The sequence below is a fragment of the Anabrus simplex genome, chromosome 9 (assembly GCF_040414725.1).
Source record: "Anabrus simplex isolate iqAnaSimp1 chromosome 9, ASM4041472v1, whole genome shotgun sequence".
Taxonomy (NCBI): Eukaryota; Metazoa; Arthropoda; class Insecta; order Orthoptera; family Tettigoniidae; genus Anabrus; species Anabrus simplex.
This window is the reverse complement of record NC_090273.1, coordinates 167,146,764-167,161,785: the sequence shown is the minus strand read 5'-3', so window position 1 is coordinate 167,161,785 and position 15,022 is coordinate 167,146,764. Positions and strand designations below refer to the sequence as shown.

At 38.1% G+C, this 15,022-nt stretch overlaps 1 protein-coding gene across 2 annotated transcripts in view; it reads right to left on the bottom strand.

Annotated features, from left to right (window-relative positions):
• Positions 1-10,726: 10,726 nt before the first annotated feature.
• Positions 10,727-15,022, bottom strand: part of LOC136881191 (ubiquitin-ribosomal protein eL40 fusion protein) — a 47,251-nt gene continuing 42,955 nt past the window's right edge. For both annotated transcript variants that reach the window (XM_067153883.1, XM_067153884.2), the window contains exon 3: positions 10,727-11,104. In XM_067153883.1, the coding sequence (XP_067009984.1) occupies positions 10,908-11,104 (197 nt within the window). In that variant the 3' untranslated portion in view covers positions 10,727-10,907. The remainder of the gene's footprint in view (positions 11,105-15,022) is intronic.

Sequence of the window (15,022 nt, the reverse complement as noted above, 5' to 3'; positions counted from 1 at the left end):
GGCTGAACAGCCGTCACTTGGTAGGCGATGGCGCTTCGGGGCTGTTACGTCATGGAGTTTGGTTTGGAAAAGTGAACAGAGAAGGAAGCGACACCCCTGCAAGGCTCCTTAGCTTCCAGCTAGTTCTTCTGCCCGGCCTCGTGCATTTAGGACAGTAAGAAAACGTACGACTTAATACATGCTCCTCATAAACCTTTGTAAAAATACTAACTGCATCTATTTATAACAATAATCACAAACGCCTTCTTTTCATGTGGCTCAGTTGGTTGTGTTTCTGTCCTTCTGAGTCCGAGTTCGCAGGTTCAAATCCCGGCTTGGATCGGTAACCCTTAAAACGGTGTTGAAATGGCAACAGCTCAATGTCGTTTCTGATACGTTAATAAAAATTATATGTACGAATATTAGCGTCACAAAACTCTAACTTTATACTACTATATTCTGTATCCCAGGCTTGCGAGGAAAGTAATTAACAATTTACTTTACGTCGCACCGACACAGATAGGTCTTATGGTGACGGTGGGATAGGAAAGGCTTAGGAGTGGGAAGGAAGCAGCCGTGGCCTTAATTAAGGTACAGCTCCAGCATTTGCCTGGTGTGAAAATTGGAAACCACGGTAAAACATTTTCAGGGCTGCCGACAGTGGGGTTCGAATCCACTATCTCCCGGATGCAAGCTCACAGCTGCGTGGCCCTAACCGCGTTGGAACTAATAAGACAAGGTAAACCCTACATAGCATATGTTGTAACGCGTGTTTTTCTTTACCAACTAACAAAATATATATACCCATACGCTTTACATTATTTATTTATTTATGTATTTATTTATTTATTTATTTATTTATTAGTGTCTTCAGTACAGTGGCGAAGTTAGGGTTCCAGGCCCTCTCGTACACTTAAGCACATACTAATCAGAATCTTAAATAAAATACTGAGATACTTAAAATAGTTAAAACTACATAAATTAATAGAATTGAAAATACATTTAAATAAATTACTAAATTAATATTAGAACTAATTAATATTTAAAACTCTTAATAATGGCTAATCCTCAGGAACACACACATTCATACTTCAATCATTCAGTCAGCTGTCCTCAGCAGGTAGTCTCGGCAGGTGACCTTAAATCGTGATTAAAAAAAGCTAGTTTCTCTGACCTGAACTGGCAGGGAATTACATAATCTGGCGACAGTCACCACAAATTGTCTATTAATTTTATTTGTGCGGTGCAGTGAAATAGAAAGAATGAATCTAAAACGTGTATTTAAGTTGTGAAATGGTGATGAAAAGATGAATTTAGAAGAAATATACATTGGCTGACTTTCAGCTATCACTCTGATCACCATCGTTAAAGTGTGTAGCTGCCGACGTTTATCAGACATCAGCCATGAGACAGCCTGATAGTATGGGGTGATATGAACATCGTACGCGATATTGTAAATAAATCGCAGGCAGGAATTCAGTGCTCGTTGAAGTTTAAGTGTTTCTTCTCTCGTCATGTCAACTAAAACAACGTCACAATAACCAAGAATAGGGAGAATGAGTGTCTGTATTCGTTTGACCCGTAGCTCAAATGGAAATACATCCCTCTGCCGTTTAAGAGGGTGAAAAACTCCAAAAATCTTTTTACGCATTTGTTTCGTCTGATCAGACCAATCAGCTGCTTCATTCATCTATACGCCGGGATTTTAAACCGTTTTACTGTAGGGAATAATTCAGTACGATTGGCGGGATAGCGACATTGTTTGATCAGCTCAGTAATCTCGTGATCCAATTATAATTGTCTGAGTTTTCTTGCAGTTTAGTATAAGAGAGCTTCGTTGTGCATATACAGTACACTGAGTCGTCGGAGGTCCCTGTTAATATCTTGTCCTGCAGTGTCGATATATTTGAAGATCGTCAGCACAGAGGTCATGTGTGTTATTTCCTGTCAGAGATGGTAAGTCACTGATAAAAATACAGAAAATTTGGGGCCGCAGAATACTGCCCTGTGGAGCAACACTAAGTTTCATTTTCCTTTTAGAGGCCTTGTCGTTTACTGTTACACGCTGTTGAATTTGGGGCCGCAGAATACTGCCCTGTGGGGCAACACTAAGTTTCATTTTCCTTTTAGAGGCCTTGTTTACTATTACACGCTGTTGACGGTTACTCAAATAAGAACTAAAAACCTTAAGCACAGCCAGGTCGAAATTTAGCCGTTCCATTCTTTTTTTAATCATAGTCGGAATTACTATAGTGTCAAAGGCGCTACTGAAGTCAAGAAGGATAAGTATAGTGAGCAGTCGTTTGTCCCTAGTGTTTCTAATGTCTTCAGTAACCTTCAAAAGTGCTGTCGCGGTAATGTGACCTTCTTAAATCCAGATTGTAAAGAGTACAAAAGAGCATTTTTATTTAGGTATTCCAGAACTTCCTCGTATACTAAACGTTCAAAGTCTTTAGAAAGCGCAGGGAGTACGGACATAGGACGATAGTCAGAGGGTGATTGTGGGTCTAAACTCTTAGGTACCGATATAATATTGGCTGTTTTCCAGACAGTAGGGAAAGTTCCGTTTAGTAAACAGTAGTTCAGTATGTGCGTCAGTATAGGCGAGATAGCACCCATAATGTTATGTAAAAAGTAACAGGAATATCATCTACACCTGTAGTCTTTGATTTAATCGAGTACAAAGCCTTTTAACCTGATTTTCTGTGACACTGTGAAATGTGAATGGTGGATTGGCTTGAGGAGAGGGCAGTGAGTCGGTGCAGTTAATTTGGGTAGGTTGATTATTTATTCTACTAAAGTAATCGTTCAGTTTGTCAAGTGGAATGTCAGGAGTTGTCTGTCTCTGTTGTTTTACTATTCCCAGAGCTCTAAGCTGGTCCCGTGCGCGATTAGAATTTAAGTTGTTAGCTAAACTCCGAAAAATATATACATTTTTTAAAATTTCTGATTAACCGCTTTGTGCGATTTCTTAAGATGCGGTAAGATTCGAAGTCTGTCATCTAGGGTTTGTTTATAATGTCGAAATAACGAGTCACGGTGGGCCATCATTCTCTTGCCTTCATCATCTAGCCATGGACAAGAAGGACGAGAAACCTGTATTCGACGCGTGTGTGTGTATATCTTTGCCGCATTATTTGTATAAAATGTCACTTCTTTATTGCTTATCACATGACCATTATTATAATAACATTACCGTATTTATTCTAAACCAGAATATTACATCCTTACTCAAACTGTTTATTCTTGCATTCATTTCACTTGTACTCGGAATATATGAAATGCTGCAGTTATGTTGGGATGGGAGTAACAGAGGTAGCCGTGAGACATTAATATTAATATTGATAGATTAATATTAACATTAATATTAGCTTACGGAGTCCGACTCATTGGCTGAATGATCAGTGTTGAGGCCTTCGGTTAAGACGGTCCCGGGTTCGATTCTCGGCTCCGTCGGGGATTTCAATCGCGTATAATTAATTCTTCTGGCTGGGGACTAGGTGTGTCCCAACATATTCGGACAACATACTATAGCACCAACCACCAAAGAAACACACAACACTGATTACATCCCTCTATATAGAGCTGGCGTCGGGAAGGACATCCGGCCGTAAAACAGGTGCAAATCTACATGGGCGACATAGCACCCGCGACCCCACAGACGTGTGGGAAAAGCTGGGGAAGAAGAAGAAAACTACTATTAGCTTCTGGAATCCGCACGAATCCACCACTCTTACATGGATCCAAGCACACCCATTTCCTTTTTCAGTATTCTACACCACATAAACTATGGAAGTTTGGACACCTATCAAAATAAAATTCTGGATGAACGGGCCCCCCCCCAAACTGAAATCCTGGCTACGCTACTGTTGTCAAGTCCAAGTAATTTAAGGTACGGTTATTTTCGGTTTCTTTAGTGAGTTTAATTTGGGGGTCTAAAGTGTTAAGTTTGTCTAGTATAGTATCAGCATCAGTGGATCCATCAGTGGATCTATCATCTATAATTACGAAGATATCAATAAATCTGCACCAAAAATATATATTATCTATTTTATTGATTGATGTGTGTTCTAGGTGCACATGCCGCGTGGGTATAAATACTTATTTCCTGAAAAACTAAAAAAAATGCTGGTAGAAAGTCTGGTTTTCCCTCATTTCGACAATTGTGACGCGATTTATAGAGACGCTCGAGGCAAGTTATTGAGCAGATTACGTGGTCAAAATGCTTGTGTGAGATACGTCTGTAACCTACGGTACTATGACCACGTAACTCCTTCATATAACCATCTATCTTGGCCCCAACTAGAAATCCGTCACACTGTGCATTCCCTATGCCATCTCCATAAAATTCTTCATTCTTCACAACCATTTTACCTTACTTCATATTTCAAATACTTATCCTCTTATCAGTCTTAACTCCAGTTCCACTAATAATTCCATCCTAGCTTTACCTACCCATAGAACTGCCATCTATGATAAATCATTCACAGTAATTGCCTGCCGTGAGTGGAACCTCCTTCCCGAAAATATCAGGGGGTTAAGCGCTATTCGCACTTTCAAGGAAGCACTTTGGAGACCTTTTATACACCAGTAAGGATCATCTGTAAACTTGATGCTGCTACTTACAACCATTCTATTGTTACGGATGTCCTGGTAGAGAGTCTAAAATTCTTATCCGATTTGTCTTTAAAATCAAATTTTATGTACTGCCTTTTTTTTTTTTTTTTTTTTTTTTTTTTTTTTTTTTTTACATGTAGGATATTAGTTTTAAGAATTTATCCCTTTTTATATCTGATTTATTTCATCTTAATTTAATCTTAATTTATTTATTCTTAATGTAATCTCACCATTCTTGTATTATTAATTTAATTTGTATTAGATCTAGTTATTGTAAGTAATACAATGCAATATACATATATTTCAGTTCCTGGTTAGATGGAAGAGAAGGCCTGAAGGCCTTAATCTTGCCAGGTAAAATAAAACATGACTAAACTATACATATTTCTGCTAATATTCCGGAAGCAGGAGATCCCATAGGTAAGCCTTGTTGCTGATATATGGTATCATGAAATCTGAAGTAGTTATTGTTAATGGCGAATGAGTAATTAATGAATTCTTCTATTTCTAAGGTGCTCAAGTTGCTATGGTTTTTTAGGTTAGATTCTATTATTTTGATTGTTTGTTTGATAGGAATGTTAGGGTACATGTTTGTTATGTCAAATGAAGCAAGAGTATGTTGTTGTTCGATCTTTGGTTCTGTTGCAAAAGTCTATTGAGTTTTGTATACAATACAACACACACAAAAGAGCAGCCTATTATAGCATGATATATAGAGCTTTTAATATCCCAATGACAATAGAAGATCAAAATAATGAATTAAAATTAATCCACGATATAGCCAAACATAACTGATACAGCAAAGAAATGGTCAACAAAATCATTCACAAAATAAAATCCCAACCTAAAACTAAATTAATTAAACCAGCCAAACCCAAAAAAGATTATGTCCTATTTACCTTCAACACCAATATATATACTATAACTAATATTTTTAAGAAGCACAACCTGAAAATAGCATTCAAGACCACACACAACAGCACCAACATTATACATAACACTAAAACAGTCAATGATAATAATAATAAATACAATCAATCAGGTGTCTACCGTATCAAATGTAACTGTGACACAAGTTATATCGGACGTACCGGCAGAAACTTCACCATCCGCCACAACGAACGCATAAATGCAGTAAAACAATTTTTCATCAATAGGTCAACATGTAGAAGAATCTAAGCATAGTTTCACAGACATCAATAATGATATGACGATATTAAACATAAACTCTAAGGGCCCCCTGCTCAACATAACCGAAGATTTCTATATTTCTCTGGACCAATACGCTAACCCCAATCATAACATTAACGACATTACAGAGAAAACCAGCATCATTTTTGATAAAGCCATTCCTGCAATGAAGAATGACTATCTCAAAATAGTAAACACTCGTCCTAACAAACCGACTAATCACAAGCCTAACCCCGCCCCTGCCTCCACAATAGCCACTCCTCCTTCCCCTCCACCTACATCCCTCCCCACAACTAACATGAGCCCCAGACGTACTCGTAGCAGAATACAGCAAGTCTCCAAACATATCGGCACACAACCTCCACAACAACAATAGTAAGAACTCTTTTCATTTTCATACACACACCAGGCATTCCTTCATACGAACACTATACTTACATTAACTTATCTTTACAGATAACAACCACATAACGTGCATAGACAAGAGAGGTGCCGCCACCAACTGCTCTAAAACCAAACCCTGTCTCGCAGTATATATAAAACTTACTGGAGTACATCAATAGTTGAATTGCACAGTACTCAATTAAAAAAATAAATAAAATTTAACGACAAGAGTTCTTAAAACACATCAATATAAAGTATATCAACCATAGAACATTCTCGACGATCACCTAATACAACTACATTAACACAACAACCACAAGAAGATTGAAGAATGAGTGCTACACAACATGAACTCAAATTTTAATAGACGTTTTTAAATATATACTATGTTTTAGTGTGTTATAATTTTTTAAGTGTTTTATACTGTGGCCTATATGTTATAATGTGTTTAATGTACTCATATCCATATACACTAAATAGGTTTTAGTTTATCACCACCACCTTTAATCACAAATATTTTAACATAACAATAATGCAATATATTTTACTTCCATTTTTCATTAGACATCCGGATGATCTAATGTAACATCTTTGTAATTTTGTCTAATGACTATAAATATTATGTACTAGCTGATGATGGCCATGACAGGCCAAAACCGGTACTAGTGTAATAATTCATTCACAATAAATAAGTATTGATCGAGGTGGAACACTTTTCTTGTCTATAAAAAAAAAAAATTTCTTCAACTATATCAATAAAATGGACACCTTATTTTGTGAAGGTAGGCAGCATTAGTGATGCTGAAATATTTGAAAGGATAAATATTGTCTGGGTGCCAGATAAAACTTGCTCTCAAAATATTTGCAAAGGGACAAAATCTTAGGTACCGTCAAACGTGGCGACTTCGGACAATATGGTAGTTTTGCCGGTTTTTGTTGCATAGCAACGAGTCGCCGCTGCTTTTCACTTCCGCGCGCGTTTTATTTTGAACATTAGGTTCTGTTTCCCACGTTTTTTATTACGAGTCGACTTCATATCTTGAAAATTTTACAATGTGCACTTTCATTGTTGAATGTTCATGCATTATCATTAAGCTGATACTTTCTATTGTCGCGACCAGAAGGAACGCATTGTAACTACAGTTCATTAAGAGATAAACTGACTAAAGTGTTTATGAGCCATTGCTGTGGAATTCTGGTGTGATTTAGGGAAAAGTAGTGTTCTATGCACATTTTATTGAAAACAAAGTAGTCTGGGTGATTTCGGACAATGCCTAGAAACTATCAGAAGCAGAAAGGAGCTACTTCAAGGTGTAATTACGAACCAAATGTATTACAAAAAGCCGTCCGTGATATTAAAAGTGGCAAGTTGTCTTATAGGAAAGCATGTGATTTGTATGGTATACCTAGGTCCACCCTACAAAATAAAGTGCAGAAAGTACATCCGAAAAAATTGGGAGGACAACCAGTGCTAAATGAGGAAGAAGAGGAAATGCTAAAACAGGGTGTTATCAGGGCTGCACACTGAGGATTTCCTTTCACTAAACTGGACATTACGTATTTAGTGAAAGGTTACCTTGATAAAGCTGGCCGGAAAGAGAAGAGATTTTCAAACAATCTACCAGGAGAAGAATGGGTTCAGTTATTTCTCAAGAGGCATTCAGAAGATCTCGCTGTTCGCTTTAGTGAAAATATAAAAAGAGCTCACGCGGAGGTGAATAAAGCAGCTGTTGAAACGTATTTCGCCAACATAAGGCCAACGCTGGAAAATCTTCCCCCCAGCAATATCGTAAACTTCGATGAAACCAATATGTCAGATGACCCAGGCAAGCAACAAATAATTGTAAAACGAGGGAGTAAGCATGCTGAAAAGTGATGGATTCATCGAAATCTAGTGTTTCTTTAATGATGGCAGCAAGTGGAGATGGGAAACTGCTCCCACCATACGTTCTTTATAAATCGGTGGTTCGATCTGCCAATATTCGAAGACTGGTTTTTCACAATTGCGTTATCCTATTTGAAGAAGCAAAATAGACGAACAGTGATGATCGGAGACAACCTATCAAGTCATGTGTCTTTGCAGGTCATCCAGGAGTGTGAGCGGAACAATATATCTTTCACTCTCCTCCCACCAAACAGCACGCACCTCCTCCAACCGCTGGATGTAAGCTTCTTCAGACCTATGAAAGCAACATGGCGAGCCATATTAACTGAATGGAAGAAGTACTCATGGGATCATTTCTAAGAACGCTTTTCCGTCTCTTCTGAACCAAACATTACGTAAGATATCAGCAAATTCTGCTGATAACATAAAGAACGGGTTTCGAGGAGCCACCGGTCTAATTCCATTTGATCCAGCTCACGTCTTAAACTGCCAGATAATGAAGAGGTTCGGCAATGCAGCACAGAGGCATGGACTTCCAGTTTCGAGGAAATGCTCAAGGAAGCCCGTTACCCTCCAACCAAACCTGCTACTTCCCGCCGCCGCAAATGAAATGTTCTTCCTGGGAAGTCGATTTTGGGCCATGACTTCCGCCGAGATTAAAGCAGAACAGAAACAAGTGATAGTGCTCGAAACAGCAGTGAAAGCGAATCCGAAGAAACGCACAATAAAGGCAATGACGAAGGTAATGACGTTCTGCTGTTGCAAGAAGAGGTTTTTCTAGTTGCAGATTAAAAATACAAATTGAAGAGCAAAGAGGATATGAGGCAGTATGTTGGTGTGGCCACAAATATTCGTTCAAGGGATGTGGATGTCAAATTCTTGCGCCCACATAAAAACAGCAAAAGTGTTTGTGTTCCCTAACATCACTGATGAGGATACAATAGCTAAAGAACAAATTTCAAAAATACTTCCAGCCCCAGTTGAGAAGAGAGGAATGTTTATTTTCAGAGAAAATGTGTTTTAGACTTATAGATTTTTCAGCAGGATTTCTGTGTAGTTCTTACAATTTACACTGGAACATTTTACATTTGCCTTGTTAGAAAATAAAGATTGATCAGTAACACATTAAATTAATAATCTCAATGATTTTAACCAGCTAATCAAATTTTGGACACCCTTAGCACACTTTTAATAACACTGCACGGAAGCAGAAACGTGGAATTAAAAAAAAGGGACTATTTGTGTCCGAAATCACCTAATAAGCTTTGAAACTTCGGACAGCTGTTTAAAAAGTATGTGCGTCCGAAATCACCCCGATGTACGGGGTGAATCCGGATACTTCTTTTTGTTTTCTTACAAACACATATATTGGCGTATATTTTTCGTTTTTAGTGTATCGTAATCATTGGATATATACCCCATTATTTGGATGATAAGCAATACAATTTAGGGTTCCCTTCATGAGTTAAGATGGAAATAACCTCAAAACCGTCCAAAATCATCCCGTTGACGGTATCAACGCAAGTAACTGTCTAGATGAAAGTGCTTATTCTGCTGCTGAAGGATTTTACTGCAAATACTATGCGGCTTTTTCAAAATCAGGGCCCGGAATCAACTCTCAGCCTCTTGGTTCATTATGTAAGAACAAAGTTTAATTGTACAGAAGTGGAATATTTTATATAAACACACCTCACATCAATACCATAATACGTATTCACGATAGATTACTTTGTAAAAGTGAAAGGTCTGTTGTCTAGACAATGACAAACTACAAGAATGTAGTTGAGAACAGAAATTCTGACAAACTATTATGTTATATGGAGATGGCAAGATAGCTTCAAGAGGATAGAGATTATGACAAGATAAACTGTGCAGAACAAGTAGATTACAATGGGCTATATTAAGGTATCATGTTAATGTAGAGAATAATTGACAACTTTACGAGGTCCTTCAAGAACGACACAAGTCCCGCAATAGCCATGCTAAGTGGCTCGGACAGGTAAGCACTGGCCTTCGAGTCCAAATTAGCAGGTTTGATTCTGTCTCAGTCCGGTGGTATTTGAAGGTGCCCGCTCCCCTGGTGAAGCAGGAACGAGCTCGTCGGGGACTGAGAAGAGAACCTATCTTGTTGAAGACTGCAGTGTGTGAAGTTGTGGAGACTGTCCTCGTGTTGTGTTCCTGTTTCCCCTCTTCCCATACTGACCCATTAGATGTGTTATTTTCTTTACTCCCCCACCCCCCTTCCTGCGACTTGATTTAACACATACACGAGATAGTGCATAAAATTTATTATGCAGCTGACAAATAGGGGAGACAGTCAGAAAGGTCTGAATGGACAACCTAAAGGAGAGAATGACTGGGACTAAACAAAGATGGTCTGGACATGTAAAGAGGATGGAGGAGAAAAGAATACCAACACAGATGACAAATGAAGTTTGAGCGAATGACAGCGACAGGGAGACCTAGAACAAAGAGAATCGATTCAATGAAGAGGACTTACAAAAGAGAAGAAGAAGCCTTGACTGGGACAAAATGATGGAAGAGGAATGATGGCAGGAAAGAAGGTGGTAAAGTGCACGGCAGGAACTGGATAAGGCCCTCCAAGTATTTTAATTTCATAACTAAACGTAACAAGTAATATATAAAAGACAGTAACTGGCTGAATGAAAATAAATGAAAAAAATCAGTTCATTTATTTCAAAACATGTACAGTATCATTTGGATACTAAGCAGGACAATTCAGACCCCTCCTCCAAGGATTCCAAGAATTTTTACATGTTTATACAATGAATTTTATCGTGAAATATCCTCCCTGCCATTTTCTGTACTGTACATAATGGGCGATTACAGCCTACTTCAACTTCTTCTTGGGGCGGATATTGTTGGTGTGGCCACACTTCTTCTTGCGGCAGTTCGTAGCTCTGGGATGCAGACGAGCATAACATTTGCGACAGATCATTTTATCACAGTTGTATTTCTGGGCAAGGATTCGCAGAGTCGGTTCAATCACACCCCCACGGAGACGCAACACCAGATGAAGAGTGGATTCTGAAAGAAAGAAAAAAAAAATAACAGTTCAGTTAGGCCCTACATGAATCAAGATCATGGGTTATGAAAGTGTAACAGAAAGAGAACTTCAATTACATGAATCAAGATCATATGAATATGGCTATAATGTTGCAACTATAGCAAAAGTTTGTTTGATCGGAGGAGCTATACCAGATGAATGGAGAGTTGCTATAGTAGCCCCTGTGTATAAAGGAAAGGGTGATAAGACATAAAGCTGAAAATTACAGGCCAGTAAGTTTGACATGCATTGTATGTAAGCTTTGGGAAGGCATTCTTTCTGATTATATTAGACATGTTTGTGAAATTAATAACTGGTTCGATAGAAGGCAATTCGGTTTTAGGAAAGATTATTCCACTGAAGCTCAACTTGTAGGATTCCAGCAAGATATAGCAGATATCTTGGATTCTGGAGGTCAAATGTACTGTATCGCAATTGACCTGTCTAAAGCATTTGATAGGGTGGATCATGGGAGACTACTGGCAAAAATGAGTGCAATTGGACTAGACAAAAGAGTGACTGAATGGGTTGCTATATTTCTAGAAAATAGATCTCAGAGTTAGAGTAGGTGAAGTTTTGTCTGACCCTGTAATAGTTGAGAGGGGAGTTCCTCAGGGCAGTGTTATCGGACCTTTATGTTTTCTTATATATATAAATGATATGAGTAAAGGAGTGGAATCGGAGGTAAGGCTTTTTGCGGATGATGTTATTCTCTATAGAGTGATAAATAAGTTACAAGATTGTGAGCAACTGCAACATGACCTCGAAAATGATGTGAGATGGACAGCAGGCAATGGTATGTTGATAAACGGGGTTAAAAGTCAGGTTGTGAGTTTCACAAATAGGAAAAGTCCTCTCAGTTTTAATTACTGCGTTGATGGGGTGAAAGTTCCTTTTGGGGATCATTGTAAGTATCTAGGTGTTAATATAAGGAAAGATCTTCATTGGGGTAATCACATAAATGGGATTGTAAATAAAGGGTACAGATCTCTGCACATGGTTATGAGGGTGTTTAGGGGTTGTAGTAAGGATGTAAAGGAGAGGGCATATAAGTCTCTGGTAAGACCCCAACTATTGTATGGTTCCAGTGTATGGGACCCTCACCAGGATTACCCGATTCAAGAACTGGAAAAAATCCAAAGAAAAGCAGCTCGATTTGTTCTGAGTGATTTCCGACAAAAGAGTAGCATTACAAAAATGTTGCAATGTTTGGGTTGGGAAGAATCAAGAGAAAGAAGAAGAGCTGCTCGACTAAGTGGTATGTTCCGAGCTGTCAGCGGAGAGATGGCGTGGAATGACATTAGTAGACGAATAAGTTTGAATGGCGTTTATAAAAGTAGGAAAGATCACAATATGAAGATAAAGTTGGAATTCAAGAGGACAAACTGGGGCAAATATTCATTTATAGGAAGGGGAGTTAGGGATTGGAATAACTTACCAAGGGAGATGTTCAATAAATTTCCAATTTCTTTGAAATCATTTCGGAAAAGGCTAGGAAAGCAACAGATAGGGAATCTGCCACCTGGGCGACTGCCCTACATGCAGATCAGTATTGATTGATTTAATTAGATGATGCTTGTTGTTTAAACGGGCCTAACATCTATGGTCATCGGCCTCTAATGGTACGAGATGGACGACATGATGTAAGTAAAATATTAATATGTATCCACTGACTAGTTTAAAAGAAATGGTGATGAAAAATGATTACAAGATTAAAACAATCAGTGAATCTAATTTGTAGCGACTTATTTTCTAATAAAAGAATAGAAAATAGAGGTGATAATGGAATAAGGTACTGCCTGGACATTCAGATTATATACATATATACACATAACATATACATACATACCTGCCAACTTTTAGAAGCCAAAAATAGGAAGATTTTAATTCGTTGATTTCATCACATATATTCCACCACAGTTTAGGTGAAAAAAGGTCAAGATAAAAGGCATACATTTCTACAGTTACAATGCAAATTGACCATTAAATTTAAAATCTTAAACTAACAAAACATAAAAATGGTTATAAGAAAATGTACCTAATCATTCTCATTTATGACACTTAAGCGAATAATAATATTTATGTCACACCGACACACGCAACAAAATGCATACCGTAATACCGTATCTTATCGCGTAATTAACGAACTTTCTTGACGAAAAATACAGGCGAAAACTTCGGATGCTTAAATTATTCAAGGAATTCAGATATTTACAATCCATTTACTGTACATTTAAAAGATACATCAAATATAATAAAAACACAATTGGTTCAACTCGTTTGCGGTTATCGTCATTTGGCGTAAAATTCCGGCGTGAGATTTTTTCTGAAAAGTCAAATAGGTAAGCTAGACATGTGGGATCGAATTACCGACACTGGAAAATCTTCCCATTAAGAGCTGACAATACGACCTGAAATAAACATGAACTAATAAAAGTACAATTCATGTAATGTCATAATGACATACCGACAAAAAAACCTGTCCAACACGAGAAGGGCCGGGCATCGAAGGAGGGACCCTGCTATATTACTCCAAACCGTTCGTATACAATCTTGTACAAGTGACGTGTCCATCCACCCTTCTTCTTGAATACGAACGTGGATCACGCGCGGAAATTTTGCTTTACGCATTGTTTTTTGTTTTAGAACAGTGTAAGGTGCAAGCTTTCTGCCATCAACTGTTACAGCAAGCACTGCACTACATCGTTCCTTGTTTCCGGTAGCGCGTACGATAACACTGTATGTTCCTTTCTTATAGACTGTTCGACTTTGTGGCATATGGAAACTGATTGGCGTCTGAACTGTGGTTCCAAGGCGGGAGATCAAATATTCCTTCACTTTACGCTTCTCAATCATAAAGCGATGAAAATGGTTTAAATCATTCGTCATTTTTTGGCATGATCATGTTCTTCGTCGAAGAGGAAGTCCATTTCTTTTCATAAAATTAATCAAGCCTCGGCTAACCATCAAATCTAAGACAATGATTCCATGTGCAGGGGCTATTTCTCATTCTTTAAAATACTGCATTTCGTGAGAAATGGCTTCTCCAACGTTGCGTAAGAAAATCATATATTTAAGCAGATCTTCCTCTACTTGCGGAAACTCGCCGCCTTTTGGTCCGCGAAATGCTGATAGACTTGTTGTCCGCTTGAAGATCACTTCTGTCGCCGCGGTAGCCCAAGTTTCATTTCGGCATTGAATACTTGCTGCCCGCTGCCCCATTCCGGTATGTTTCGGCGTAACTGATCACCGCGAGTTTGTATGATGAAGTATTACTTGAATACTGAAACAATTTTGAGATCACAGAATGTCCCGTACCGGTACCCGAAACTAATGCAGTGGCATTTCCTGCCGGCGAACAGCAGCACGTTGCCCTGTATTTAGAATGCCCGCTTTCGCAATAGGAAGTCTGCTACTTGAGTAGTTAACATCTTTATTTCGAAACGCATCCGCAGCTCCGTGATGGATGTTCGAAGTTGTGGGTGCGTCAAATACGTGAACATTTGTTTTTATCCACTATGGACCTACAAATATTGGGATGCGTAAAATATTACATAAAATCAGCTTCATGGTCCGTATCGCACTTCAATAGATTCACAATTAAGTATTTATTTATTTTCCACCTAGTCGATACAATGATTGCTTAAGGCAACTTTTAATGGTCAAAAGTGGTACATGTTTCGTATATTATCAACATCTTCAGCCACATAACACTGTTTAGATGAAAAATATATAAAATTGACAAAGTAATGCTTTAGATGAAGTGTCCTTAAAATTAACATAAGATTGACAAGATTAAAACAAACAAATAACTCAAGAGAAAATATATAAATTATTTCTACAATAGAAAGCAGTCGTCAAGGAAACACTTGTACAATATTCCATAGAGAAATTGTCCT